A 26,402-nucleotide genomic window follows, 5' to 3' on the forward strand; every position below is an offset into this window, starting at 1 on the left:
ATGAATGTAGATAACAGATTTAAGATGTTGATTGAATGCCTTAAAAATGTCAATTTAATTCAACATTCAGAAAGCACTTTTTGTGTGGAGACAGCGTATACACATTTTACCACTGGAATCTTTAGTCAACAGAGGATCCTTAATGCATCATCTTTTAACTTACAACATGATTATTTTGCCAGCAATATCAACTTTGCATATGTTTTGTTTGTATTTTGGTTGAGCTGAACAGTAATGAAAAGCAAAAATGACCGTTTTAGTTACGTGGATGTTTTAATAGTACAATTTTCAAAATAAAATATTTCTGACATGTTTTATATATATATAGAGAGAGAGAGAGAGAGAGAGATTGAGATTGATGAAATTATTAACGATTTGACCATTTTTAGTTTTCTTCATGGTAAATTTAAAAGTTAATATACATCCAAGAAATAAATTAAGACTGAACCAATGACGTAGAATAAAACGTTCTAGATTATAGGGGTGGATAAATTTACGACGCTGTACTCTACCGGACTACTTTGGGGAATGTGCCAACGGAAGTTGGTCCGGCTGTGATTTTCTTCCGCCTAAATTCAAAACAAGACCGACCTTATCTGCTGTAAGTGCAAGTTTTAACAGTTGCTGTTAGGACATTTAAATTAGATGTTACATTTAATTGTTCGCTTACGTAAAACGTGTAAAATGTTGGTGTTGAAACGGAGCGACATTGTTTCATGTCGGTCGGTACGTTTGAAATAAATTAGAACCAATTTATCGTAAAAATATGTTAAAACGCATGTAATTTGGTCATATTTATCAGTTAAGTATGTTAAAACAAGTTATTCGGCTGCTGTACTTGTTCGAGTCTCTCAAACGCTAAAGCCGACGTAACAGAATATCTAGAAAACACGTAAATATTGACAAAAGTACTGAGAAGGAAAAGATCAAGGAAGGCCATGGATGTAGACGGGAGGTCCCGCAGTCGGGTGTGGGATTGGGAAAGTCCTTATTGCCGGGGCCAGCTGGACGAAATCTTTTTCCGTCCAAACGATTACATCCAAGCCGGCACGCAAGAACACAAAGACTTCTGGGCGTTTTTCGACCGCTTCCAGAGCTTCAAGCTAAAGAAGGATATGTGTGGATCCGGTCCCAGCCTTGATGATGGTAGAGACGTAGTTCAAACCGGGTCTTTGGACCTTCCTAAGGAGTATGACCCCCGATACCGGATCAACGTGTCTCTGGTATCCAGAGACATCGAAGAACGTCTCGGGCGATCACACACGAACCAAAGCAGACGCGACTCTTCGGGTCCGAGCGGTCATGTGATCTCGGACTTTCGTCTGTCCTTGTTGCACTACCTGGACTTCAGCCAGCGGCAGAGCTTCGGCAAGCTGGCCAAGCTGCAGCGCGAGCAGAAGAACCTGCCCATCTTCCAGTACCGAGACCGCATCGTGGACCTGGTCAGGCGCCACCCGGTGGTCGTGGTGGCGGGAGACACCGGCTGTGGCAAGTCCACTCAGGTGCCCCAGTATCTCCTCTGGGCCGGGTTCTCCCACATAGCATGCACCCAACCCCGACGCATTGCCTGCATTTCCTTGGCCAAGAGGGTCAGCTTCGAAAGTCTCAACCAGTATGGCTCAAAGGTTTGTGTTTTTATTCCTTTAAGGTTTAAAATGAACGAATTTAAGTATTTTCTTCCATGACATCATATCCACTTTCGTGTTTCATACCATGTGTAAACAACCCTTTACACCTCATTTGACAAAATCACTCCAAAAAATCAGTCAAAAAGATGCGACATGAGGGAAATTGCTTCTAATCAAAATGGAAAACCAGAGAATTACCATTTCAGCAGTTAAAAGTTAATAAAAAATTACATGTGATGGAAATACTGAAATTTGTGCCTTGAGGTATGAATGACCAGACCTACCATTTTTTTTTTTAAACTACAAGCCTGACGTTTGTCTTTTTTCCCCCCAAACATTGTACATATGAATGCTGTATGATGACAGTGAACTCAACTCACTTTACAACAATCAGCAGTTTGGCAAATACTGAACAATGCTTTAAAAGTCTGTCTATTCTTACTCCCTCTTTTAAATTTACAGTCAAAAACAAATTTTACAAGAATTATGTGTGTGTGTATCCATCCATTTTCTGAGCTACTTATCTTAACAAGGGTCGTGGGAGTGCTGCAACCTATCTCAGCTGTCAACTGGCAGGAGGCGGGGTATACCCTGAACTGGTTGCCAGCCAATCGGAGAGCACATAGAGACAGATAGCAGTCACACTCACACTTAGGGGCAATTTAGAGTCTATAATAAATGCATGTTTTTGGGGTGTGGGAGGAAACCAGAGTACCCAGAGAAAATACATGCAGGTACGGGGAGAACTTGGAAACTACACACAGGTGAGGCCGAATTTGAACCTGGGTTCTCAGAACTCTGAGGGAGATGTGCTAACCAGTCATTCCTCATGCCGCCTTATCCTCTTCAAAGACCAACTCATCTTCCTGCAACTAGTGAGTAACTTGTGACCATCTCCTTGTATTACACCGCCCCAAGGTGGCCAAAGTGCTTTCACCAAATAGAGTGAATGTGAATGTGGGGACTTTGAATTTTGGGACTATGACAGGAAAATCCGTGGTGTTGGGTGACATGATGATTATGAGAAAGGCTGATATATTGTGTGTCCTGAGGACCAAGTGGATAGGCAGTAGAGGTAGAAGTTTAGGGGCAGGGTTTAAATTTTACCGTGGTGTCGATGGGAAGAAAATTTGAGGAGGGTTTATTTTAAAGGAGAAGTGATGAGGCTGAACTTCGAAATTGATGGTGTTATGTATAATGTGATTATTTGCTGTGCCCCACGGGTAGGATGTGACTTAGTGTTAAAAGACAAATTCTGAAAGGAACTAGATGAAGTAGTTCTGAGCATCCCAGGCACAGAGAGTTGTGATTGGTGCAGTTTGTAATGGTCATGTTGGTGAAGGAAACAGGGGGGATGAAGAGGTTTTGGGTAAGTACACCATCTAGGAAAGGAACTTTGAGGGACAGATGGTAGACTTTGCAAAAAGGAAGGGAATGGCAGGAGTGAACGCTTTTTCGAGAAGAGGCAGGAACATAGGGTGACCTATAAACAAGGAGTTAGAATCACGCAGGAGGATTAGATTTTGTGCAGACGATGTCATCTGAAGGAGGTTACTGACTGTAAGGTAGTAGTAGGCAAAAATGTTGTAAAACAGCATAGGACAGTAGTGTATATGATGACTGGTGGTGGGGAGGACGATTAAGAAGACATAAGAAGAGCAGAGAATCATGTGGTGGAAGCTGAGACAGGATGTAAGTCATGGCATTTTAATTGTTCAAATGAGATCAAATGACATCAGCTGCAGTTTCTTGACATTTTATACACGAACACACACACACTCAAATTGGCTGACGACTACTTCAGGGTGTAGCTGAGATAACCTCCATCATGTCTGGGACCCTGCTGAGGATAAAGCGGCAAAGAAGATGGATGGATGTTTTGCATTTTGAGTCTGGTCACAAACGTAGCCGCATTTCCGCAGGTGGGCTACCAGATCCGCTTCGAAACTACACGCACTACTGCCACTAAGCTGATCTTCCTAACAGAAGGTCTGCTGCTGAGGCAGATCCAGCAGGACAAAATGCTGGAGCAGTATCAAGTGCTGATCGTGGACGAGGTACACGAGCGCCACCTGCACGGTGACTTCCTGCTAGGCGTGCTGCGCTCGTTGGTGGCTGATCGACCAGACGACTTGCGGCTCATTCTCATGTCGGCCACCATCAACATCAAGCTCTTCTCCGACTACTTTGGTGGCGCTCCCGTGCTGCAGGTGCCTGGGAGACTCTTCCCCATCCAGGTGATCACACAGAAGTTTATTTTTCCCCTCATCAGAAATAATAGAAATAGAATTCATTTGTTCCCGGTCCATATTGGTGTTTTGACACACGTTGTCAAACCCTCCGAGTGTAGGGACCGTTTACAGAAGACTTACTTTCCAAGGACTTCTTCATAATCCTTACACCAATCAAATGTAACTACTATTAACCCCCCAAAAAAGGGGTTTGTAAAACTATTGCTTCAGCAGTGCAAAGAAATTCTTTCGCTTCCAGTTCAAAATTGATAAAGCTAATCTGCTGAATCAATGCACCTCCTGGCAACTGTGGGCCGCTCTGCATGTGGTTTGTGATGTATGGACGGAAGTCAATCAAAATAGCTCCTCAAGCAACCAGCAGCGTCTGCTTTGTGAAGCAAGCGACTTTTAAATCTGACATTTTTGGGGTCATTTTGGAATTCCTTTTAAATGCTGAACACAGGAATGGATAAAGGTCACTCCATCCAAGGAATATACAATTCCAAGACCAAAACAATACCCTGGAAGTTGCCATCCCAGAACTGTACACGGAGATCAGACAGAGATTACGGATTCATTGGCTGTGTCTGAAATAATTAACTATCTACCATATAATGCACTGAATAGAGGTTACGGCATTTTGTAGTGGTGTCTGAAGGCTTAAAAAGCATTATGTATACTATATATATATATATATATATATATATATATATATATATATATATATATATATATAATATATATATATATATATATATATATATATATATATATATATAAAATTTGCGAGCAAAAATAATAAGATGTCAAATCATGGTCATCGCTCATTGGTTATTATTTGGGGCTTTGTTTCAAGGCAGGAGGAACAAAAAAAACTCTGTCTTACCATTTATATTTTCAGCCTGAATTTTGAGCTCAGTATGGCCCTAACCGCAATTTTTTTAAGATATATTTTCTGGGCAACAGAGTGGATGACTAGTGAGCACATCTGCCCCATAGTTCTGAGGATCTTGGTTCAAATCTGGCCTTTCTTGTGTTGGAGTTTGCATGTTCTCACTGTGCCTGTGATTGTTTTTCTCCAGGTACTCCGGGGTACTCCCACATCCTAGAAACATGCACGCATTGGAGACTCCAAATTGCCTTCTCCCCCCATATGACTAGCTTGCTACACTTTGGTTTGAGCCAGTGTTGCTGCAGCTTAACATGACTACCCAAGTGGGAAATAAGCATGCTTCAGTTCAGCGCCAAGCAGCATCAGGCTTCGTCTTCCCTAATGGGCTGCTCCCCATCACTGGGAAGGCCCGTGAGCCTGACTGCTTTGCCTACTGTGGCTGAGGGGCATATGGTGCTAATGCAGGAATGACCCAGAACAAACAACAAAAACACACAAGCACATAAAACAACAGCAAAAGAAAAATGCTGCAATCCCCCCAAAAATCCTGCAAGATACAAATGCTGCAATCACAACACTCCAAAAACAAACGAAAAAAAAGAAATCCTTCAAGATAAAGGTGCTGTAATCGGAAAAAGCAACTGCTGCAAAATAAAAATCCTGCAATTCTAATCATTTCTTCTTCGCAGCATATAGCCATTATACAGCGCATGTTCCCCCATCAGCCACCGTATTATACAGCAGCAGCTGGAGAGCAGATTTGAAGAGTTTTTGAAAGGGGGGGGGGGGGGGGGGAGAGGACTATACCATTAACAATGGTCACACACAGCAGAATGTGGGTGCTCATTTTAACTTTTATCAGGAAGGGCCTTGAGTTTTGATGCAGGCAATTTTGATGTCCAGTATTCGCTTTGCCATGTTCTGTTAATCAATGGCAAGTTGACAAATAAGAAGTGCCAACACTGGGTAAATTTTTCATCACCATGGTTGTGTAACAATAAGTGTTGGATCGCTTTTTTTTTTCCCCCATTCAGGTGATCTATCAGCCTATTCCCCCTGAAGAGCAGGCAGCGTCCCGTACAGAGAAACTGGAGCCCCGACCGTACCTGCGCATCCTACAGACCATCGACCAGCGCTACCCGCCAGAGGAGCGAGGCGACCTGCTTATCTTCCTGAGTGGCGTAGCCGAGATCAGCGCCATCCAAGAGGCGTGTCAGGTGTACGCCACGCACACGCGCCGTTGGATCGTGTTGCCACTGCACAGCACGCTCTCGCTGGCTCAGCAGGACAAGGTACCGACACCACCTTGAGCCCATATAATTGACAAATTACCTATTCAAGTGAATTCTTCCCAAAAGAGTCCAAGTATGCCTTCCTCCAGCAGCTTATTGCTGTTCATAGTTTTTGTCTAAAACAAAGAAAATTACACGGTGTATTCTGCCAAATTGCATAACTTTGCGTTTAGAAAGAAAGTCTGCTAGTTTTAATTTTGTCGCAAGATGCCAGAAAGGGTGATAAAACTAACATCGATGTTCCTGTAGTTATAAACCTTTGAAGACTAACGGTGCAGCAACATGTATGTAAGAAAAATACAAAATATTTTTATAGTCTTTATTTGTGAAAAACAGACACTTTCACTCCATCTTATTTTACACAAACTCTTTTTATGTATGTATTATGCTGCCCACTGGTGGGAAAGGTATACACAGCAGGAGCTACACAGTGTCCATCTAATTCAAGTATTACATTCGTACATCCCTTCATTATCTGAGCCACTTATCCTCACAAGGGTCACGGGAGTTCTAAAGCCTATCCCAACTATTGTTGGGCAGGAGGTGGGGTACACCCTGGACTGGTTCCCAGCCAATTGCAGGGCACATTGAGACAAACACCCAGTTGGACCTACAATCATAGCTAAGGCTAATTGAGTCCATAATCAATGCATGCTTTCGGGATGTGGGAGGAAACGGAGTGCCCGGAGAAAACCCACGTAGGCAAGGAGAGAACATGCAAACTCCACACAGCCAGGGCCGGGATTTGAACCCCAGCCCTCAGAACTGTGGGGCAGACGGTCTAAACAGTCATCCATCATGCTAAGTATGAATTAATTATATAAGAACGGTTTAATTATTTACATTCTATTTAATTATAATTAAATAATGTGTTCTTTCTGTATGTTTTTACACAATAGAATACTAGTTTCTTTCAGCTTGTCCCTTTCGGGGTCGCCACAGCGTGTCATCTCAGATGAACGCACATATATGTTTGGCACAATTTTTTTTTTTTTTTTTTTTTTAAAAACGCCGGATGCCCTTCCTGACGCAACCCTTCTCAGGGAGTGGAGGCCCCAGTGGGATACGAACCTACAACCCCTGGTTTACCAAACTAGTGCTCTAACCACTGAGCTACGGGGGCCTCCACCCAATAGTATACTGTACAGTGCTTTTTTTTTTCTTTCAATTGTCGGTAGTGTTCTGGGGGCACTGGAGCAGATTCAAATTTCCATTAATTTTAATGAGGAAAAATGTTTTCTAATACAGGTACAAGTGATTTGAATTATAAGTGTAGTCATGGGACGAATTGAGCTCTTAAGTAAAGATACCACTGTATTTGTTAAATATATTTTTGCTTTTGACGTAGGTGTTTGACATAGCGCCTGCTGGTGTGAGAAAGTGCATCATCTCCACCAACATCGCAGAGACCTCAGTCACCATTGACGGCGTGCGTTTTGTTGTCGACTCAGGTAGGCAGATGTGGCAAAAGTACTCACACTCTATACCGAGGTAGAAGACCACGTAATCGGTCTCTCATAACACAACAAAAAATCCGCGTACGAAATATATCGATGTGCGCGTCGGGCTGCTGCGCGGACAGCGGCGAATCTGAAGAACCCAGCCAAGAATGCCTCACTCAGTAGTAATACGCCCCGGCTCGACGGTGTTCATCGAGTACTGTGACGGCTATGAACATCCCCCTAAAAGCAGCATAGGTTGGCTCTATTATATGCCACTACGGTGCCGAAAATCAGCCACACCGGCTGAGGCGCCGCGTTCGGCGGTCACGGCTTCTGCAATGACTGCGCGTCGGGCTTTGCAGACGGGGGCGGCTCTGCAGAACCCAGCCGAGAATGCCTCACTCAGTCACGTGCGTGCAGTAAAGCACCCCGGCTCAACTGTGTTGCTCATAGCGTACTGCGGCGTCTGTGAACAACCCCCTAAAGCAGCACGTCTCGGCTCCGTCATAAGCCACACCGGCCGGCTGCGATGAGCCGCGATGGCTCATCTCCGCCGCAGAAGTGGATCGGACGGGGATGCAGGTTGGCCGATCGCATATCATCTGAATAGGGCTCGAAACAATAGTGTAATATTGCCCCGAGGGCTCGAAACAATAGTGTAATATTGCCCCGGTAACTTCACTTGGTTGTGTGACGTTCTCCTTTTCGAAAAGAGCTTCCGTGTCAGAAAGGGTGCGTTTGTCTCCCATAGTTAGGGTACACCGCGTGTTTTCATTGGCGAATATCTGGGTGACGTCACGGATGGGGGATGCAGGCAATATGGTACCAGTTAGATGTCGAATGAGACTTCAGCAACTTTGCGCATGGATGACGCGCTCTCCGCTCATATTTATTTTTTCGTATAGACATCAATGTGAATAATGTTATATGTATTTTTATTACAATATATATTATAGAATGTTTATAGGGATGACACTTGGGCTTTAAATAACAAAACCAATGATAAGATTGTCTATTCTTGTAATATACACTATATGGCGAAAAGCATTTCCTTACCTGTCTTGACTCATATGATTTTAAGTGATATCCCATTCAGTTTAATGTATTTTTGGTTCACCCTTTGCAGCTGTCACAGCTTCAACTCTTGTGGGAAAACTTTCAACAAGTTGTAGGAGTGAGTTTATAGAAATGTTTGCCCATTCTTCTGGCAGGATATTTAGGAGGTCATGTATACTAATGTGGGTGGCACGGTGGTTTAGCTGATAAAGCGTTGGCCTCACAGTTCTGAGGACCCGGGTTTAATCCCGGCCCTGCCTATATGGACTTTGCTTGTTCTCCCCGTCCCTGCGTGGGTTTCCTCTTGGCATTCCGGTTTCCTCCAACATCCCAAAAACATGCAACATTAATTGGACACTCGAAATTGCCCATAGGTGTGATTGTGAGTGGGACTGTTTGTCTCAATGTGCCCTGCGATTGGCTGGCAACCAGTTCAGGGTGTACCCTGCCTCCTGCCTATTGACAGCTGGGATAGGCTCCAGCATTCCCCGCGACCCCTGTGAGGCTAAGCGGCAAAAGAAAATGGATGGCTGGCTGTACACTACTACACTGTTTCGTGTCCACTCAAAATCAACCCAAATGTGTTCTATTGGGTTGAGGGCGGGACTCTGTACAGCCCAGTCAGGTTCTTCCAAACCAAATTCTCTCATGCATGTCTTTCTGGAGCTTGCTCTGTGTACTGGTGCATGGACATGTTGGAACAGGGAGTGGTAATCCCCAAATTGACAGTCAAAAATCTCTTGGTATGCTGAAGCATTCAAAGTTCCTGTTACTGGAGTGCAGGGACTCATATTTTGGACATTTCCTACTTTGTCTAAACCGTTTGGAGAAGTTCCTGTTCCAACATGGCAGTGCATCAGTGCACAAATGAAGGTTCATCAAGACGTGGATGAGAGCATTTGATGGGGACGAACTTGACTGACCTGCATCATCCTGACATCAACCCTACAGATTCATGAATCTTCTCTCTTTAATGGTCCACTGAAGCACCCTCTTCCCTCATCATGTCATTATCATCTCTTTTGCTGGTGCATCTTCTCCTGCCACATGATTCCCTTCCACAAGACTTTGCATTGACATGCTTGGACAGAGCACTCTCTGAACAGTCAGTCTCCGTAGCAATAGACATTTATGCCTTAGCCATCCTATGGATTTCTATCAATGATCGTCTTCTGCCCAATTGTCAATTCGGCAGTCTTCCTTATATTGAACCCAACTGAGCAAACTGGACAAACGGAAGATATTTACCCCTGCAGGTGCTTTAAGTTTAGTAGATGATTAGTATGTGACCCCCGGTTTTAAAAAATGTGGCCTGCAAAAATGTCTTCATAGTTCTCTAATTTTTTTGAATTCCTGATTTTGTGGGGGTTTTCATTTGGAAGCCCAAGTTATGTAAAAAAAAAAACCATATTAATACTTGAAATTGTTTAAATTGTGGGCACTGAATCATTGATCTATAAAAGTTTGTTTTGAATAGAATATTGTAAATAAACATTTTCAATATATTCTTTTGTTTTCTTCTTCTTACAAAGGGTCTTTGTAATGCGGTCATACTCCATATTTAGATTTAGAGGAATAGTGATCCGGTCAAAGTAAAGCTTATTTACATATCAATTACCACAGAGATATCCAGCCATTTCATCTGCCAGGTGTTTTTATCCAACGAGAATAGCTTGACAAAAGCCATCAAAGATTATAAAAAGAGCTGTGGCATGGGATCTTTAATAAATTAAAACTTAATAGAAAAATATGTATTTTAATGCATATATTTTTCAATTTTTGCACAGGCAAGGTGAAAGAGATGAGTTTTGACCCAAAGGCCAAGATGCAGCGTCTTCAGGAGTTCTGGATCAGCAGAGCCAGCTCGGAGCAGAGGAAGGGCCGTGCTGGTCGCACGGGTCCCGGTGTGTGTTACCGCCTCTACGCTGAGTCAGACTATGACGCCTTCGCTTCCTACCCTGTCCCTGAAATTCACCGGGTGGCGCTGGACTCCCTGGTTCTTCAGGTGTGTAACATACAGTGAATTGGCAAAAAAAAAAAAAAAAAAAAAAACATAATATGTCCAGAGAGCCTGTAAATTGTGGGTGAGCTCTGCCTGTTCACCATCACAGCATTGGCTAATTAAAACGGAATATGGCAATGCGAATATTGCCCACGTTCGCCACACTGCTCAATCAAAATTGCCTGGATCAAAACTTAAAAGCATTTCCTGATAAAAGTCAAAGTGAGTGTGTTCATAATGCATGTTGTTAATGGTTTGGTTTTGCTCCTTGGTGCTGAATTGAACCAGGTATATTTATTCACACGACAAAATCCGCATGTTCAATGCATCATGCAAGTCATATTAGTTCTCACAGCTAGCTAACTACCATCTTCATCAATGCACAAACCGCTCATCCTGAGGTTGTCATACTGAGCAGCGGCAGTGGCACTCGCACGAGCCAGGGTGTAATTAGCAAGTCATTTTGGGGTCCAAAGCAGGCATACTCAACGCACCACCCCCAACATTTTGTTCTGTTTATGAAATCTGTAACAATTATCTGGTAGTTAAAGTTAGCTTACTAATTTTTACCATCAAAGTTATTGTCATCAACTAAAAATTTTGAATTAGAAAACATTGTATTTAATTGAATTTGAGGATTATCAAATAAGTGACTCACCTCAACACTTTTAATTAAGGACTTTAATCACCATTTAACAGTTTATGATTACATTTGCTTTCATATGTACATCTTGATGAAGTGTCACTACCTGCATACTTGGCTGACACTGACAACAGTGTTGCTGATGAGAATCTTTATACATACACATTACATTTTTTGCTGGGCTTGAAGTGAAATCAACAAGTAAATATGCTGCAATGGAAAGCTTTCCTTTTTATAGTTTTGTTCTTCACAAAAATTCATCATAACCTTCAGGCCTGGCCTTCAGGTAATAGTTATTTGTTGGCGATATCTAATGTTGTGTTGGGCATACTATAGAATGAATTATTTCTTGTTTGTTGAATAAAGATAGAAGATGAACTTCCTCCCGAAAAAAATCACATGGTAAATCACAATCATAATACTACAAAGAAAAAAAAAACCTCACAATTCACAGTATTTTTCAAAATTATTCAGCACTACTCCTGATTGATAACTAGCACATTTTAATTGGGCACACATTATTTAAGCCTATCGCCTGAGTTTCAAATGGTGTCGACTTGCTAAATGTGGCTAAAGGTTTAGCTACATAAACACAGTTAGTGATGTGGCTAATATACACAGGTGTGGCTCAGAGATTTTCATACTGTTTAGCAACATTGACTGAGGTTTCATGACCACGTGCCATCCTTGCTAAAGGCATGTTGGTAAATAGCGAACCGTTTATTCTGAGTCGGGCTGATGATGTTTGTTTCCACCGCAGATGAAGAGCATGGGACTCGGCGATCCACTTAAGTTTGTCTTCATCGACCCTCCGCCGGCCGCCAGCATCCAGACCGCTATTACCTATCTCAAGGAGCAGGGGGCGCTGGACCACCGATGCGAGCTGACCACCATCGGGAATGTGCTATCCCAGCTCCCTGTTGACGTCGTAATTGGTAGCAACATTTCATGTTTAATTAATTTAATAGGGCAGCAACTAACAAATATTTCAATAATAAATTATTCTTTTGATTTATTTTTCAATTAATCGAGGAAGCGATTTAAAAAACCAATAGTTTCCATCCTTGAATTCATAAACAGGCCGTTATTTGAAATTGACAGTAAAGGCACAAACATAAATTCATTATGATTCATTTACTGGTTTAACATGTCAGAAAAGAGGCAAAAATGTTCATTGTTATTTTCCAAAGCAAAATGAGATATTCACAAATCTAATTTTGGTTAAAAGCACAAAGATAGTCTGCTTTCACAGAGAGGCCAACAGAAATTTGGGGTTGATTTTTCAGAGGCTGAAATTCAAACAATGTCTTCACCAATGATCAATTATCAAAAATTTGTTGTAGATTAATTTGATGATTAAATATTTTTCAATTCATATTTGCAAATGTAGAATTCTTACATTGAACTCCGGTAATAGTGAAACTTTTGGGGTATTGCTTATATTAATACTGTAAACCATAAATATACCAATAATTATCACCATTAAACTGCGTTTAATGGGGACCAGAACACCCGTGAAATGTGAAAAACTGTTTTGAAATTAGAAAACGAGACTTTTGGTATAGCCACAGCCTTTTCTAGTAGGAAAAAATATGTTTCTGCCATCTTGTGGCATCTATTGGAAACTTAACATTTAGCAGCTTGTCAAGAAACAGTTTTTTAGGGTTTTTTTTTTTTTTCAGAAAAAAAAATGTCCCGTTTTTTTTTTTCTGCTACTTTCTTGTAGCAGTATCGTGTTTCAATGTATCATGGTACATTGAGGTTTTTTACAATTCTTCAGGCTCTAACACATTGTGAGCTGTATTCTCATGTTGGTTGTCCAGTCCTGTCTATTTGAAGAGGTAACATTGACAAATTTTTATTGATGAATTAGTTCATATACTGTTTCCCTCCTACATTTGCAATTATATCAGGCTGTTACTCCTTCACGATATCTATTTTAGCTGTCTGTGCATAAAGTAGGACTTGTAAGGGTAAAAAGGCTCCCTCCTGTTGCATGAACCATTGCAGGAAGAGTTGAACCTGAAGTTGCCCAACTCTTTTAAATCTTTTTTTAAAGAAAACTAAAGGGATTGAAGGATGAAGCAACAGGCTGTAAATTTCCAATTGTTTTGACTTTGCATGGGGTTTTTTTTGGTATTCTTTATACCTGTTTTTGTGTTGTTTGGGGCCGCACGATGGACAGCTGGTTAGCACATCTACCTCAAAGTTCTGAGGTCCTGGTTTCAAATCTGGCCTCTCCTCTGTGGGGTTTGCACGTTCTCTTTTTGCCTGTGTCTTGTCAGGGTATTCCGGTTTCCTCCTACATTCCAACAAATATGCATGGTAGATTAATTGAAGAGTAGAAGTTGTGCATAAGTGTGATTGTGAGTGTGAATGGTTGTTTGTCTGCGATTGGCTGGCGAGCAGTTCAAGCTGTACCCTGCGTCTCGTTCAAAGTCACCTGTGATAGGTGCCAGCACATCCACAACCATAGTGAGAATTAGCAGTATAGAAATGGAAGGGTCCATGCATGTTATTCGTGTTCAATGTCTATTTTCTGTCTTAGACCAGAACTTTCTGAAACAAAAGACATTTTATCTCAATCAGAACTATTTAATCTAAAGCTAGAGATTTGGTTTTTGCAGTGTCTGTATATTCATGAACATTATCTGCAAATACTTGTATATCAATATCCTTAGTACATGTATCTGAAACACCCTTTTGTGTATGTGTGTTGTGTTCCCCCAGGCAAGATGCTGGTCCTGGGCTCCTTGTTCAACCTGGTGGAGCCTGTGCTGACGGTAGCTGCTGCTCTCAGCGTTCAGTCGCCGTTCCTGCGCAGCTCGCAGCACAATCCCGACTGCGCCACCGCCCGCCAACCGTTGCATTGCAACCAGGGAGACCCCTTTACACTGCTTAACACCTTCAACGCCTGGGTGGAAGTCAGTAAATAGAGAGATGGATGGATGGATGGATGAATGTACCTAATGAAGATGGTGATCTGTGATCTTAATAAAGTTGTCCTGTTGTCCCTGTTGTTTGTTGTGGATGTCCACAGGTGAAGGGCGAGAGAGGTGGCGGTTCCAGGAAGTGGTGTCGTCGGCGAGGCCTAGAGGAGCAGCGACTTTACGAGATGGTAAACCTGCGCAGACAATTCAAGGTAAATGTCATCTTTTACTACAGTGCCATGAAGAAATATTTTCCTGTTTTTTTTTTTTGTTTGTTTTTTTTTTTCATATTTATGACACCCAAGTATTTTGCATCATCAGACCAATTTTTGTGGGGCAACCCATGTCAATACAAAATGCAGTTTGTACTTGATAATATTCTTTATTCAGGTGAAAATAATCCAACCCTATCAGGCCTGATGTGAAAAAAATATTTGCACCCTGAACCTAATAGGTGATTGTAGCAGCAATAACTAAAATTAAGTCTATCGCTTTACTGTGGAGGAATTCCTATCTTTGTAGGATGGTTTTAACTCTGTCAAATCGAAGCGTTTTCAAGCAGAAATGGCCTGTTTAAGGTTTTACCAGAGTATCTCAACTGATTAAGTCTTAAGTCTGTCTAATAAAACTAAACTCAATCAGAGGTGATCAAAATGTTTTGGATCATTGTCCTGCTGTACAGATCAAGAGCGCTTGAGCCTTGGCCACAAATTTGATGGCCCGGCTTGCGCCTGCATTATTTTCTTGTAGTTATCAAGCTCTTGAAGAGTAAAGCAAATCCAGTAAACCACACTTCCACCACCATGTTTGACTTTTGGCATGATGATCTCCTTATCCAATGTATTGTTGCTTTCTTGCCAGATGGATCAGGCCTCGCATTTCCCAAAAGGTTCAACTTTTGTCTCACTAATCCACAGTATATTTCTCTCTAAGTATTGGGAATCATCAAAATGTTTTTGACAAATCTGAGATAAGGCTGTGTGTGTGTGGTGTGTGTGTGTGTGTGTGTGGTGTGTGTGTGTGTGCGTGTGCGTGTATGTGTGCGTGTATGTGTGTGTGTGTGTGCGTGTGCGTGTGTGTGCGTGCATGCATCGTGTGTGTGAATGTGTGTGCGTGCGTGTGTGGGTGTGTATGCGTGTATTTTTGTCACCAGTGTTTTTTTCCTTGGATCCCTCCCATGTCATTTTTGTCCAGCGCCTTATGTTTGAGTCACAAACACTTTGCTAAACTGAGGCCAGTGAAGTCTGCATCTTTAGATGTCATTCTGGATTATTTTTATAACTCCATTTTGTATTGCCTTTTTTGTCTAATTAAGCTTGGTTTTATGACATGAAACATTTAAGTGGGATAAATATGAGAAATCAGGTATGGTAGACAAATATTTGGTCTCTGTAACTATGCAGTGATCCATCAATGAATTCATCCACCCCTTCTGGTGAACAGGAGCTACTGAAGAGCCACGGCTTGCTGGAGGCGGAAGCCAATGACAACGACCACAGCGACCGGCAGCAGCGGCGTGAACGTCTGACGGAAAGGAGGAAGCTTCATCAGCTGAAGAGAGATCATGAGCAGCAGGAGGGCACCAAACGCAAAGTCCTCAGGATGGAAGAAGGCCAGGAAGGGGAGTTCTCCTCCGGATCCGATGCAGAGGAACTGGGACGAGGAAGGAGCAGGAAGAAGGACAAGGACAGAGCCAATGTGGACATTCAGGTCACAGACCTCCTCAAAAGGCACTCACTGACTCATACATGGTTTTCTATAGCGCTTGTCCTCATTAGTGTCACAGAGGCGCTGTAACTTATTTTAGATGGTTTTGGGTTAAATGCAAGATTCTACACCCTGAACTGGTTGCCAATAAATTGCAGGACACATAAAGACAAACAACCATTCACACTCACATGAGTCAATGAGTCATCCAAACAATTTATTGTCTTCATCGAACCTGACGTTCATGTTTTACTGGCCAGAAAAAAACATGCAGGCAAAGGGAGAACAGGGCTAGATCTGAGGTTCTGTTGCAGCACTACCCGTCCTGGTTGCTGGTCAATCATACATGCATACAATCACACTCCTTCGACTCTTCCTTTTTCTCAACTATCAGTGATACAGTGGTATGTCTTCTTACAAACGTCTCTAGTAATGAAAAATTCAGGTTACGAAAAAATATTTTCTCTAGTTATGAAGGAAAATTCAGGATAAAAAATATGCCCCCAAATTCCACTGAATGTAAACATTCTGTATGCTGGTTTGTGTGGCGCGATAGAGCTGTTGTCCCATTGGCTATCGCCATAGCATTTTCCTGGCATCCCATTGGCAAAGAGGGAGATCAACAGGGATGAGAATTTTCCGCCGATCGGCGGATTTCCAACTTTTTCAGACCAAAATGACCATTCTCGAGATAAGCGCAAATCCGTTGAGAAAATTTCAGGGGTGGTAGGGTATCGTATCGTGCGCCTGCCTCTCGGTGGTGGGCTCCGAGCTGCTAGTTCAGCTTAGTGCTAGCACAAGCACGACTATCATATGCCGTTCTAACTTGCTCAGTAGTGTAAATATTTGCATTTTGCGACATAAACATTAAAACTTGTTTACGGCAGATTACTCGATTGGACAACAGAGTTATACAGTATAACGATTCAATCGAGTTAGTGGTTAATCAAGTTTCACCATTGCCATGTACATGTGTTCTCGGTTCTCAGAAATCGCAGTGTGACTTGTTAGTTAGCCAAGTAATGGCGCATAAAACTTAGATAGCGCGAACTGAGCGACGGTGTGTTCAAAGTTTTACGATGGCGAAAGTGTTGGAAAAAAAGGGTGAAGAGGGCTTGGAATGGATTAGGCTTTTTACATGTAAATATCTTTGTACATCTTCTACTTACAAAAAATTCATGTTATGAAATGACTTCCAGAACAAATTAATTTCGTAAGTAGCGGTACCACTGTACTTGCTTGATAAAGTGGCCTCTGCATTACGCTTTATGGCATAGTCAGTCACGTTCACATTTTAGTCAAGCAAGCCCCAAGTCCTAAAATCACCGAATCAAATCTGGCTCGAATCAAATCATGTGACTCAACTCAGATCTCCCACGTTTAGATGTTTCATGCTTACAAGTACAAATAAGACTTTTGGAGATACAGTCCAGACGTCATTTGCTGGTTCCTCCAACAGGAAGTGAAGTTCAAGCTTCGCCACAACGTGTCAGAGCTGCAGGACGCTGTCAACATCAGTCAGGATTTGTCGTCCCGCCAGCAAGCTCTTCTCAAGCTTCTTCTCTGCCGTGGTCTCTACCCTCAGCTGGCTCTGCCCGATGAGCACAACGGCACCCGCAAGGATACCGAGCAGGTTGATACCTGCCATCTTACCTTGATATTGTTTATGAGTTGGCCTTCAAATATTTGTTTGACCTTTACCCTCAGGTGTTCCATACGAAAAATAAGCAGGGGATCGTGATTCATCCCACAAGTGTCTTTGCCAGCGATCCTGAGGTATTACATGTGAGGAACGATGCCCAAGATACGGGTAAGCCTCCCAAACAACCTCAATGGTGTAAATAGTCCACACCACCTCCTCAGCTTTTATTAACCATACAGAATATGTCTTTGGGAACATTTTTACATTCCTAGCCAACACACGAATGTACAAAGAACTTTACGTGTTTAATAATACTAGACTGTGTCCCAGTCAGTTCCATTTCCTTTTCGATGGTTTTTTGTTTGCATAGGAAAAAAATGGATGATTATAGATGTAAAAAATGTAAGATTCCTTTCTTTTTTGTTTTTGGGTTCTTGACAAAAAAGGACGAGACAGCAGCAAGCATCAGCTGCTTGCCTTCGTCACCTTGCTGGAGACCAACAGGCCATATTTGTCCAACTGTGTCCGTGTTCCTGCACTGCAGGTTCGTGCTCACTCTCACCATAATCGACCTGCCCAACAATAATGAAACAGGCTGATGTTTTTAGCATTATACTAATTATTGCTTTCTTGTTGTAATGGCGTACCCATAACGTAAACCGGGTGTCCTTAAAATAGTTGGTGGATGGTCGATGGTTGGTAGATTTTCCAAGGACCCCCTTCATAACAAAATATCCTCAAGTACCAAGATGCCGTAGCAAGTTGCCTACCTTCAAGAAAAAAGGCAGTTTACAATAACTTCTTTTTTTTTTTTTTTTTTACAAGAACCATTACGTTAGTTGGGATAGAAAGTCGTAATTTTACGATATATATTTGAAAATCTATACAAAAAAAAGATTACATTTTGGAACTAATGTGATGATCGTCAAATTTTTGTCAACAGGCTCTGTTGCTGGTGGCCAACTCACTGGACAGCAATGCCGATTGCTCCCGTCTGGTCGTGGATGGCTGGCTGGAACTTCAAGTGAAGGTGCCCGAGGAGGCTCTCAGGGCACTGTCCACAGCACTCAGCCTTCGGGCCGAGTGGGAGCGCCTCCTGCAAGCCCAGCTGGGGCTGAGTCCCACTGCCGAGGTCTCTCAGAAGTCCATGCAGAAGCTAAGTGAGCGCCTTGTCCGCTTTCTGCTTTATACTGAGGTACAGTATTCCCTCATAGATTCGCCTATTCACTTATTTCTATTTTCGAGCCTGTCCTCTGTTATTTGCTGATAAATTCACCTCCATGTGGCTTTCAGGCATATTTTTGTATGTTTTTTAATAAGATGCTAAGATGCCACAAGATAAGAAAGTAGAATTGCTGTGACAGTGTTGATTTTCAGGGAGGAGCTAAATTTAGCCTGGGTTGTTAACAGAAGTTCTAGAGAGTCTTCACTGCATTGTTTTCACTCTGCTGAAATCCAATCATCTTTATATTTATTTTGATGGGTAACATTGTAAGATGAGCATGAAATTGTAGAAAGGTGTTTTGGATTCACAGTTTGTTGTATTATGATGTAAATTTTTAATAGTGGTGCCTTGACGTGTGACTTAAATGAGTTCTGTGACCATGGGTTTATGTCAAAAGACTTGTAAAATGAATGGAAATGCCATTAATCTGTTCTATACCCCTGAGAGGCTTTATTGGCTCCTTTCAACACTTGGAATCAACATGTCCTCTCTGAAACATTCTCCCCAGTCGCCGTTGCTAAACTTTTACTGTACACACGAGCAACTACTTGTGTTGCATTTCTATCCCTTATGACTCTCGCTGTTCCACACCGCCTGCACGGTCACACACATTCATCAATGTTCCCTTCCAAGAGAAGCAAAGAGGCTTGATTTGATGGTGGAGGAGAGCCTTGTAGAAGCTTAAAGTTCACTCACGTGCACCATGATCGTAAACACGGTCCTTGAAAAAGAAAGTACACAAAGGTGTCCTCTTCCAATAAAGGCCTGTTTCATCCATGTTAAAAACTTGCTCCCGCCATCCCTCACAGATGAGGTTAGGAAATTTTTCCTCCGCATAACAATGAGCGGCACCATACAGAGGCACGCTTCTGATCTTTTTTTAAATTTTCGAACCAGCCTTCGCTGGCCTAAAAACCTCATCTTTGAGGGGGCGAATCACAATGCAGGGTCCAATATGGAGAAAATTGCCCTGTCCGGACCTCTGGAGCACATCCCAGTCGGTACAGCAGTGTCCGTGCCATTTTCTGCACAAAGTGATTGATTCCTCCCAGTGGATCCCTAAAAGGTAAAAGTGCCCACAGAGTTATCACTTCTTGGGCGTTGCGGAGGTAGCTTGCAAAGGGGCACAATGAAGAAGTTAGCGCAAACCCAATACAGTATGTATGGAAGACTGTCAACTGCGTGGATAAGACAATGCACAAAACAAGGAAATGGGTGGGACAAGGGAAGTTGCTGGGTGCGGCTTCGATGATGCACAGCAAATCACCTTACGGGATACAGCCCCTCGTCCTCTCATTGGTCGATGTCACACCGGGAATCAATCACTCGCCCTGTATCAATGCGTCTTTCTGCAATATGCAACCTAGCTGTATTTTTTCATGTTCATTTTTGTATTGTTATTTTTTTTAGTAAATAGCCTCCAAAGCACTGAAGCCACAAAATATGAGGCACGAAGTGGCGAGGGAAAAAAAGGGATACAACGGTGTCGTAATAAATCTCATGTAGTGTTGCTTGGGGCTAGCTGTGATAAGGCAAGATTTTAAGGCAGTAGTCTGAAATTGTTCCACTTAAGACCAAATGTGTCTTGAGATCTGAGCCAAGCATTGAGTGCTAATCGATCTCCTGAGCGAATCCTCCAAATCGATGGCGCTCGTCTTCTGCAGGCATATCTCCTTAACTTCTGTGATTTCTTTACCACATCTTGAAATTGTTTTAAACACTTGGTTGGCATTATTGTATTTTATTTTTGTATTTTTGTTAGTTCTTAGCCAGCGCACCTATGGTGTATTCCATCATATGCTTGATGAAGGCTGTGGTTGTTTCAAACACTCAATGTGTCATTATCTTTGTTTTATAGTTAAGTTTCCAAGTAAATTCCAACTGGTAGTAAGTTTCAAACCTCTTTTTTAATTCAATTTGATTTAATATTATTGAATTAGATCAGCCAAAGTGAGTGGAGCCTCCTGCCGCTATACAGCACCCATTTCCCAAATTGGGGGTCGCAATCCAAAGCAAAAACTCAGGCAATCGATGGCTAATATCTCGACCCACTCCTACATCGATTCACCACAATATTAGCCAGCGGTTCTCAGACTTTTTACACTAAGTACTACCGAAAAAAATGTGGGGCTCACCAAACACAATCATCACCAACATTTGAATACAGACAGTTGTTCTTAGTGTGTTTATATATAAAAAAATCTTATTTGTAAGTCACTGTACATCATGCACAGTTGGAAATTATGCTGCACTTAAATATAGTAAAATTGAAAAACTATTTAAACCAGGATTTTCACATTTCTCTTGGACTTGGACTCTGACACTAAACGTTCCGGGGGTGGGTGTCAGCTCCCTGCATTTGTTTCACAATTGGCGGCAAGACTTTGTCCTGGGACTCCATTTCTTGTCCCTCTGGAAGTCACGCTTTCCTTTTTCTACTCTTCAGATCAACTACAGTCTGCAGCGTCTCTCCGCTCTCAACACTCAGAACCTGTACATCGGACCTCAGGCCGCGTCAGAACTTTCCCTCGGTGTCGGTCTCACGCAGCTGTTTCCGAGCGCTGAGGCCAAGCCGGACCCCGTCAAGGGAGGCCTGCGCGTCACTAACTTTTTCACGTACAACTGTCTGACCGTAAGCAAGCTGAAGATTCTTTCACTTGGCCATATTGTGGCATCAGAACTGAAACAAAAGATCTTCCTGATTCATTTTTCATTCATTCATTTCAACTTACCGTAAGTGGTGCTTTGGTGTGATAATTAACAGAAGTAAACCTATATTTTACACTTTTATGAAAAGGTTACTTCGTTAGAACATAGCCGTCACAGCAATACATGTTTTATGATGGCGACCCTGGAACAGGTTATTCCTCTCTCTTTAATTTCCTACGAGGAAAAATTGTTTCAAAAATACAATTAGACGTTCGAGGTTCCAGTGCAAAAACAATAATGAAAGCAAATAGAGATCAAATATTATTTTCCACTGTTACTCAGGATTCCAGGGACCTGTATAGCGATTGCCTGCGTACATTCTGGAACTGTCCCAACTGTGACCTCTACATGCCTCTGACCCCTTTGGAGCGAATGCAGCATGAGACTACCTGCAGGCCAGCAGGAGAACAGTCAGTGCAGGATGAAGGTGGGCGGCCTCTCTTAAACAGATTGCTTGTTTAAAGGTCAAGTGTCATGTTATAAACGTTCTAAAATAGATATTGTAATGAAAAATACATATAACATTATTCACTTCAATGTCCATACGAAAAAATAAATATGAGCAGAGACCTCCTGAAAGGGGTTGTGTCAGGAAGGGCATTCAGCATAAAAATTGTGCCAAACAAATATGAGCGTGCATCTGAGATGTCACGCTGTGGCAACCCCTAACTGTTAGGGGTCGGGAACCTATGGCTCGTTAGGGGCTGACGGGACAAGCCGAAAGAAACTTACTTTTAGAGAGCACGTCACCCATGCACAAAGTTGTGGAAGTCTCATTTCACATCCAACTGGTAGCCATATCGCCTGCACCCTCTGTTCATCACATCACACAGCAACATTCAACTTTGAAAACACGCGGTGCCACCTACTATTGGACATGGAAGCTCTCTTCAAATAGAGATGAAAGTGGACTTTTGTGATAATTCCTGAAAGAACAAATCTGAGCACTAGGGGTTGCCGGGGCATGGCCCCCCGGGAAATTTTTGAAAAAAATGGATGGCTGTGATGCATTCTGACGATATCTGTGGACAAAATTCAGACAAAAATTGAAAGTAAAATTTCTAAGTCTTGACCAAAAAAAAATTGGGCAGAAGTTCCCCAAGGGCCAAGCCTAGACTTTTTTTGCCCCCCATCCCCTTATCCCTGGGATAGCACAAAATCACATTTGTCATTAAAATAACCTTAAAACGTGCCAGTTTATCTCAAGACAAATGAATTAAGTGAACTATTCAGTAAAACGACATCTAAAATTGTCCTTTTTCCCACATTATACATATTATAGTATAGATATAGAATATGCACTAATAGTATAATCAGTTGCCTTTAATATTTTGAGATGTATATACGCAGTCACTCGCATTTGAAAAATGTACGGGTGTGGTCAGTCATGCTCGCAAATAAAGTTGCGTGTGTGATTAGGGATGGCCCTAAAATAACTTAATGGCTTAATATAACATAACTATAAATTAAAAATAAAATAAACAAATACATAACTAAAATAGAAAACAAAATTTTAAAACTCAGAAATGATAATTTCCAATTCCAACTGATATTAGTAGAACATGATATAAAACAGTATATAAATTTGTCATCAATAAAAATTTTTGATCTGACAAACTATCTCAAGAAAAGTCAAATGCACTTGCCTGTCAATGAATAAACACGAACGGTCTATACTCGCAATGTTTTGAAAATGCTGAAAGTTTTGTTCAACATAATCGGCGTTCGAGGCAACAAGCTAGCGATACATGTTAAACAAACATTCCTGTCGGCAATCGTGACGTATTGTTGCGGGGGGGGGCACCACAGGACTTCCGTAAATAGGAGGCCAACTTGCTAGAACGCGCCTTTATGTGCATGCGCTCGACTTATTGGCCACACCTGAATCAAGCGACGAGGTGGATGATGGTCTTTTTTTTTTTTTTTTTTTTAACGCTGTCACACTGCCTCGCGATCAACGCAATGAGCACCCCGGTGTAACTGAATTTCCTTTGACATGGCTCATGATGTCCATGACTTTTGACGTAAATGCGCTCGCATTACGTGAAGCAGTTCTGAACATGCGCTTTTGCACATGTTCCGTACATGCTCAGTATGGTTAACTTGCAATTCCTGTTTCCGGGTGAATACCGGTTGGTTGGAGCAGGCTTGTTTAGTTAACAACGTTTATGAAATAAACACGTTAATTAATGTCAAGACCATAAGCAACGTCGGGAGGGTCGTTACTGTTACTAGTGTTAGTGCCTCAACGTGGCTACGCTCGTGAAAGCAAAACAAGGAACTCAAACGCATGTCCGTTCAATGTTGTCAACTAATATCCGGATTAATTTCAGGCAATTTTCCCTCAATTTTACGGAACAATTTTCATGAAAATTTAAAAATCCGGAATTCTGGGAAAATCCGAAGGACTTTCATCACTGTTCAAAGAAGCGAACATCTCACAATCGATTGAAGTCTCCGGGGCAATATTACCCAATCGTTTCGAGCCTTATTTGGATGATATGCGGATCACTTCTAACTAACAACAAACTCCCAGACAGTATATATGAGCCAGCCTGGCCGAAGCCATCCGCCGCGGACACAATCAAATCAAGTGACCGGGGCAATATTATCCTATCATTTCGTTTCGAGCCATATATGATGATGCGCGGATCACTTCTAACTAACAACAAACTCCCAGACAGTATGTATGAGCCAGCCCAGCCGAAGCTATGCCGCTCGTCCGAAGCCGTGCTCGGCGCCGACTGGTACATCAACACATTTAGCACCCCTGGCCTACGTGCACGGATCTTTTGTTACATTCTGAGAGGATTACGTCCCCATCTATTGTTTGTTTTTTTTTGTGTGTTTTTTTAGTAGTAGCTGTATGCACACCTACCTATCATTTGGAACCCATGACGCTCTCATTCTTTGCACCCGTGCAATCAATTTTTCACAACGAACCGGGTCTCTTGCAAACTTATAAAGGGTAAATCCATCCCAAGTGTTCGAACAATATCCAGCAATACAAAGAGCTGGCATTTTGGCTAACATGAAGGAACAAAGAGCTACCTTCCAGCAGGTAAAACTAGTAGAAACATACAAGGCTGCTTGAGTGGGCGTTTTCTATTAACATCACTTCCTGCTTCTTCTTGAAAACAAATCCCTCGAGAGGATTTTCATGGCGGCAGTGACAAAAAGCCATATACGTTAAAATCATGTTGCGTGGTGAAAAAACGGATGGGTCCATTCCGCCTGCCTTTTTTCATTAATATACTAAAAATCATGCATTTCATGACAGTGGCACTTTAAGCACAAAACTAACTCTAGTGCACCAGACATTATTGCGTGCTTCCCTGTTAGTATCTAGTGAGTACTCAATGGTAATGTGGTTCACACGCTTTGATATCTGGGGCATTAGACTCTGATGTCCATACTGTCTGTTGCATTAGTAGTTTGTGTGCATATTTGGTGAGCACATTTTAGCATCTAGTTCGTTAGTATCAGATTTAGCAGTATCAGATTGAGAAGTATGTGAAATGCAATATAATCTGGTGTGTTAGTATCTAGTGCATATTTTGTTGGAGTCCGATAGATATGCAATAGTATTTAATGTGCACCCGTTTGTATAAGGTGTCCACAAGATACTTGGATTCCTTTAAAAATTACTTTTTTTTTTTTTTGGGACATAGGGGCAGATGTCGTCAAGCCGCGCTCGTCCTCCAGTCTGTGCCGAGTCTACCACTGTGACATTTGTGACCAAGACTTGACGCTCACATCAACGGAGATCCTCAAGCACAAAAGGCAGCATATGTACTCTTAAGTAACTATTTAACATATTGCTTGTCTTTAAAAATCAGTCACGGTTTCAAGTGCGGCGAAGAAATGAACTTCAAGCAAGAGAGGAGCATTTAAAATATAGAGTGAGGGTTTAATAATGATACAAACCCACGATATGTAACACCTCAAAGCAGCACATTGGCACAAAGTCAGAAGACAGCACGAAAGATTTAAAAAAAAAAAACCTGCTTCAAAGGAGAAAAAAAACCCTCAAAAGAATCTGAATAAATCTCATTCAATAAATAAAACAGGTCATATCTCATCAATTACTTTGAAAATAATAGTTATACTAAATACTTTTGGAAATATGCACATTGGCAGAAATGAAAGAAGATAAATGGTACTGAATACAGAGTTACTCAGGTAAATCATAAGGTATTGATTAATCAAATCAAAAGGCACATTTATTAAGATGTAAGAACGGGCAGCCTGCGAGAGTGTGGACGGGAACGCCATCTGTGCGTGTGAAGCGGAAGTAACAAACGTGTTTGTGTGCGTTTGTGCACGATGGCTTCTTTTTACGGCTTTGGTCCATCTGCGTCTTCAAGTCAACCAGTGGACGTGTGTGCATGTCGTGTGGACGAGGACTGGGAATGCCTGTCTACGTTCTTGGGGTTGATTCACTCACAAAACCCAGAAAGATCCAACGGTGGGCCACAACCACAATCATTTGGATTAGACCAAAATGTGGCTGCAATCCATTTTGGTCAGGAGACAGAACTTTCTGAAACCATCTGAGGTTTCTGTTTTCATTGCCAAGACTTTGCAGCTGCAAAGGAGATTGAAGAAGAAGAAGAAATGCACAGTGGCTATATTTAAGTGACTGACCGCATTTATGAATTTTACTGACATTGTCAGTACTTTTTCACGCCCAGACAAAATAGGAGGACCAACTTTCATGCTTGGGGGCTCACTGTCCTGTGTTTAAGGCAGGGGGTTTCAAACCTTGTGTGCACCCCCAACCACCACCAACACTGTACAAGGGAGAATTTTTCCAAGGATGACCTAATTCCAATTACACATAACTACCAGTTGTCAAAAGTTGTCATGTTATCAGAATAAAGTCATTTTTCATGAAATCTTTTCAACACACACATTGTGCTGGCCCTTCTGTTCCGTCTATAAAGTGTTTCATTACCGTTTGCATCTGATCCGGTTTTAATTATAAAGGGTCCAAGACATTC

The 26,402-nt window shown here is 42.0% G+C and overlaps 1 protein-coding gene across 3 annotated transcripts; it reads left to right on the top strand.

Moving 5' to 3' along the window:
• Window positions 1-419: 419 nt before the first annotated feature.
• On the top strand, window positions 420-26,294 carry dhx34 (DEAH (Asp-Glu-Ala-His) box polypeptide 34). 3 transcript variants are annotated; one of them, XM_061827184.1, is made up of 16 exons: window positions 424-1,625; window positions 3,551-3,865; window positions 5,786-6,043; window positions 7,392-7,494; window positions 10,329-10,546; window positions 11,947-12,121; window positions 13,917-14,110; window positions 14,227-14,328; window positions 15,560-15,826; window positions 17,283-17,456; window positions 17,531-17,633; window positions 17,912-18,009; window positions 18,409-18,660; window positions 21,137-21,322; window positions 21,682-21,826; window positions 25,071-26,291. In XM_061827184.1, the coding sequence occupies exons 1-16, from the start codon at window positions 939-941 to the stop codon at window positions 25,199-25,201; spliced, it is 3,408 nt and encodes a 1,135-aa protein (XP_061683168.1). In that variant the 5' UTR covers window positions 424-938; the 3' UTR covers window positions 25,202-26,291. The 3 variants fall into 3 exon arrangements, 2 of the variants coding, with proteins under 2 accessions (XP_061683169.1, XP_061683168.1); XR_009796053.1 differs by lacking the exon at window positions 25,071-26,291 and having other exon boundaries at window positions 420-1,625; window positions 18,409-18,625; window positions 21,682-21,821; XM_061827185.1 differs by lacking the exon at window positions 3,551-3,865 and having other exon boundaries at window positions 423-1,625; window positions 25,071-26,294.
• The last annotated feature ends 108 nt before the right edge of the window (window positions 26,295-26,402 follow it).

This window comes from Syngnathoides biaculeatus, chromosome 8 (assembly GCF_019802595.1).
Source record: "Syngnathoides biaculeatus isolate LvHL_M chromosome 8, ASM1980259v1, whole genome shotgun sequence".
Lineage (NCBI taxonomy): Eukaryota > Metazoa > Chordata > Actinopteri > Syngnathiformes > Syngnathidae > Syngnathoides > Syngnathoides biaculeatus.

Excerpts from the sequence above, each read along its gene's own strand:
- dhx34 (XM_061827184.1), top strand. The coding sequence starts at position 939 with ATGGATGTAGACGGGAGGTCCCGCAGTCGGGTGTGGGATTGGGAAAGT. Across the intron at positions 17,457-17,530 it reads CCCGCAAGGATACCGAGCAG|GTGTTCCATACGAAAAATAA; the intron begins GTTGATACCTGC and ends CTTTACCCTCAG. Across the intron at positions 18,661-21,136 it reads GCTTTCTGCTTTATACTGAG|ATCAACTACAGTCTGCAGCG; the intron begins GTACAGTATTCC and ends TCTACTCTTCAG.